This window comes from Eimeria tenella, genomic scaffold, assembly GCF_000499545.2.
Source record: "Eimeria tenella Houghton genomic scaffold, Eth_scaff3416, whole genome shotgun sequence".
NCBI classification, from domain to species: domain Eukaryota; phylum Apicomplexa; class Conoidasida; order Eucoccidiorida; family Eimeriidae; genus Eimeria; species Eimeria tenella.
In genome coordinates this window covers 889-2,261 of record NW_013543199.1, presented here as the reverse complement: position 1 = coordinate 2,261, position 1,373 = coordinate 889, and the positions used below count along the sequence as shown (strand labels likewise).

At 55.1% G+C, this 1,373-nt stretch overlaps 1 protein-coding gene across 1 annotated transcript in view; it reads right to left on the bottom strand.

The window, feature by feature from the left end:
* Positions 1–246: 246 nt before the first annotated feature.
* The window catches only part of ETH_00043490 (uncharacterized protein), a gene marked incomplete at both ends in the record, with an annotated part of 1,339 nt that continues 212 nt past the window's right edge, over positions 247–1,373 (bottom strand). The window contains 2 exons of the mRNA XM_013376421.1: positions 247–314; positions 868–1,365. Coding sequence (XP_013231875.1) covers positions 247–314; positions 868–1,365 — 566 coding nt within the window. The remainder of the gene's footprint in view (positions 315–867; positions 1,366–1,373) is intronic.

Here is a 1,373-nt window from a genome sequence, read left to right as displayed (position 1 = left end):
ATAGCTAGCTAGCTAGCCAGCTAGCTAGCCAGCTAGCTGGCCAGCTAGCTGGCCAGCTAGCTGGCTAAGGAGTACACACTGAAGGCTTTGTGCATTTGTGAGAAGGCCTTTTGTGCCCTGCTGGGAAAACGAATAGAGATCCGACAAAACCTCAATGCGGCTGCTGCTGCTGCTGCTGCTGCTGCTGCTGCTGCAGTGGATGCTTTTGCTGCAGCTTCTGCTGCTGCTTCTGCTGCTGCTCCTCACTCCTTTCTTGATTTTTTCTTTTTCCTTTTCTTGTCTTTGCGGCCGTCTCTACCGTTGCCCTCCAAAACCTGCAGCAGAAGCAGCAGCACAAGCAGCAGGCACTGCAGCAGCAGCAACAGCTGCAGCACGGGCGGCAGCAACAGCACTTGCAAGAGCAGCAAAAGCTGCAGCAGCAGCAGCAGGACAACCGCAAATGCAGCGGCAACAGCAGGATCCAATCGCAGCAGCAGCAGCAGCACAAGATTTCACGAGAGATGCTGCAGCACGCTGAGAACGTCAGCAGCAGCAGCGGCAGCAGCAGCAAGCAAATCATTAGCAACAGCCTTAGAAATATTTTGAGCAGCACCCGTAGCAGCCGCAACAGTAGCAGCAACATTCACAGCATCACAGGCATTAGCAGCAGCAGCATGAACAGCATAAACATGATTATCAGCAGCAGCAGCAGCAGCAACATCAACAGCATGAAAGGCATTAGCAGCAGCAATAACAGCATTAGCAGCTGGAGCACAATAATCAGCAGCAGCAACAGCAGCAGCACCAAGAGCAACAGCAACAGCAGCGTTGGCAGCCCGGAGATAATTATCAGCAGCAGCAACAGCAGCAGCAGCAGCAGCGGGTTACTTCTGCTGCTTCGACAGCCCTGGCGAGGACAGCAGCCATGGGCTGCGACAGTTGTCCATTTTGTGTCTGTCTTTGAGTTTGTTTTAAAACAATTAATTCTTTTTTTATTTCCGAGAAGCAACGCAGCAGCTCAGACCAACGCTCTTCTGCTGCTGCTGCTGCTGCTGCGTTATCTGTTGCTGCTGCTGCTGCTGCGTTATCTGTTGCTGCTGCTGCTGCTGCGTTATCTGTTGCTGCTGCTGCTGCTGCGTTGTCCGGTGCTGCTGCTGCTGCTGCGTTGTCTGCTGCGGTTGCTGCTGCTGCTGCGCTGTCTGCTGCCGCTGGCGGCGCGCGTGGCTCTGCTGCACTGCCTGCTGCTGCTGCAGCTGGCGCTGCTGCTGCACTGCCTTCTGCTGCTGCTGCTGCTGGTGCTGCTGCTGTTGCTGCAGTTGGGCCATCCTCCGCGAGGCTGAGCAAGTGTCTCTTGATGACAAGTTCAGCATCGAAGCCGTGCTGCTGCTGCAGCT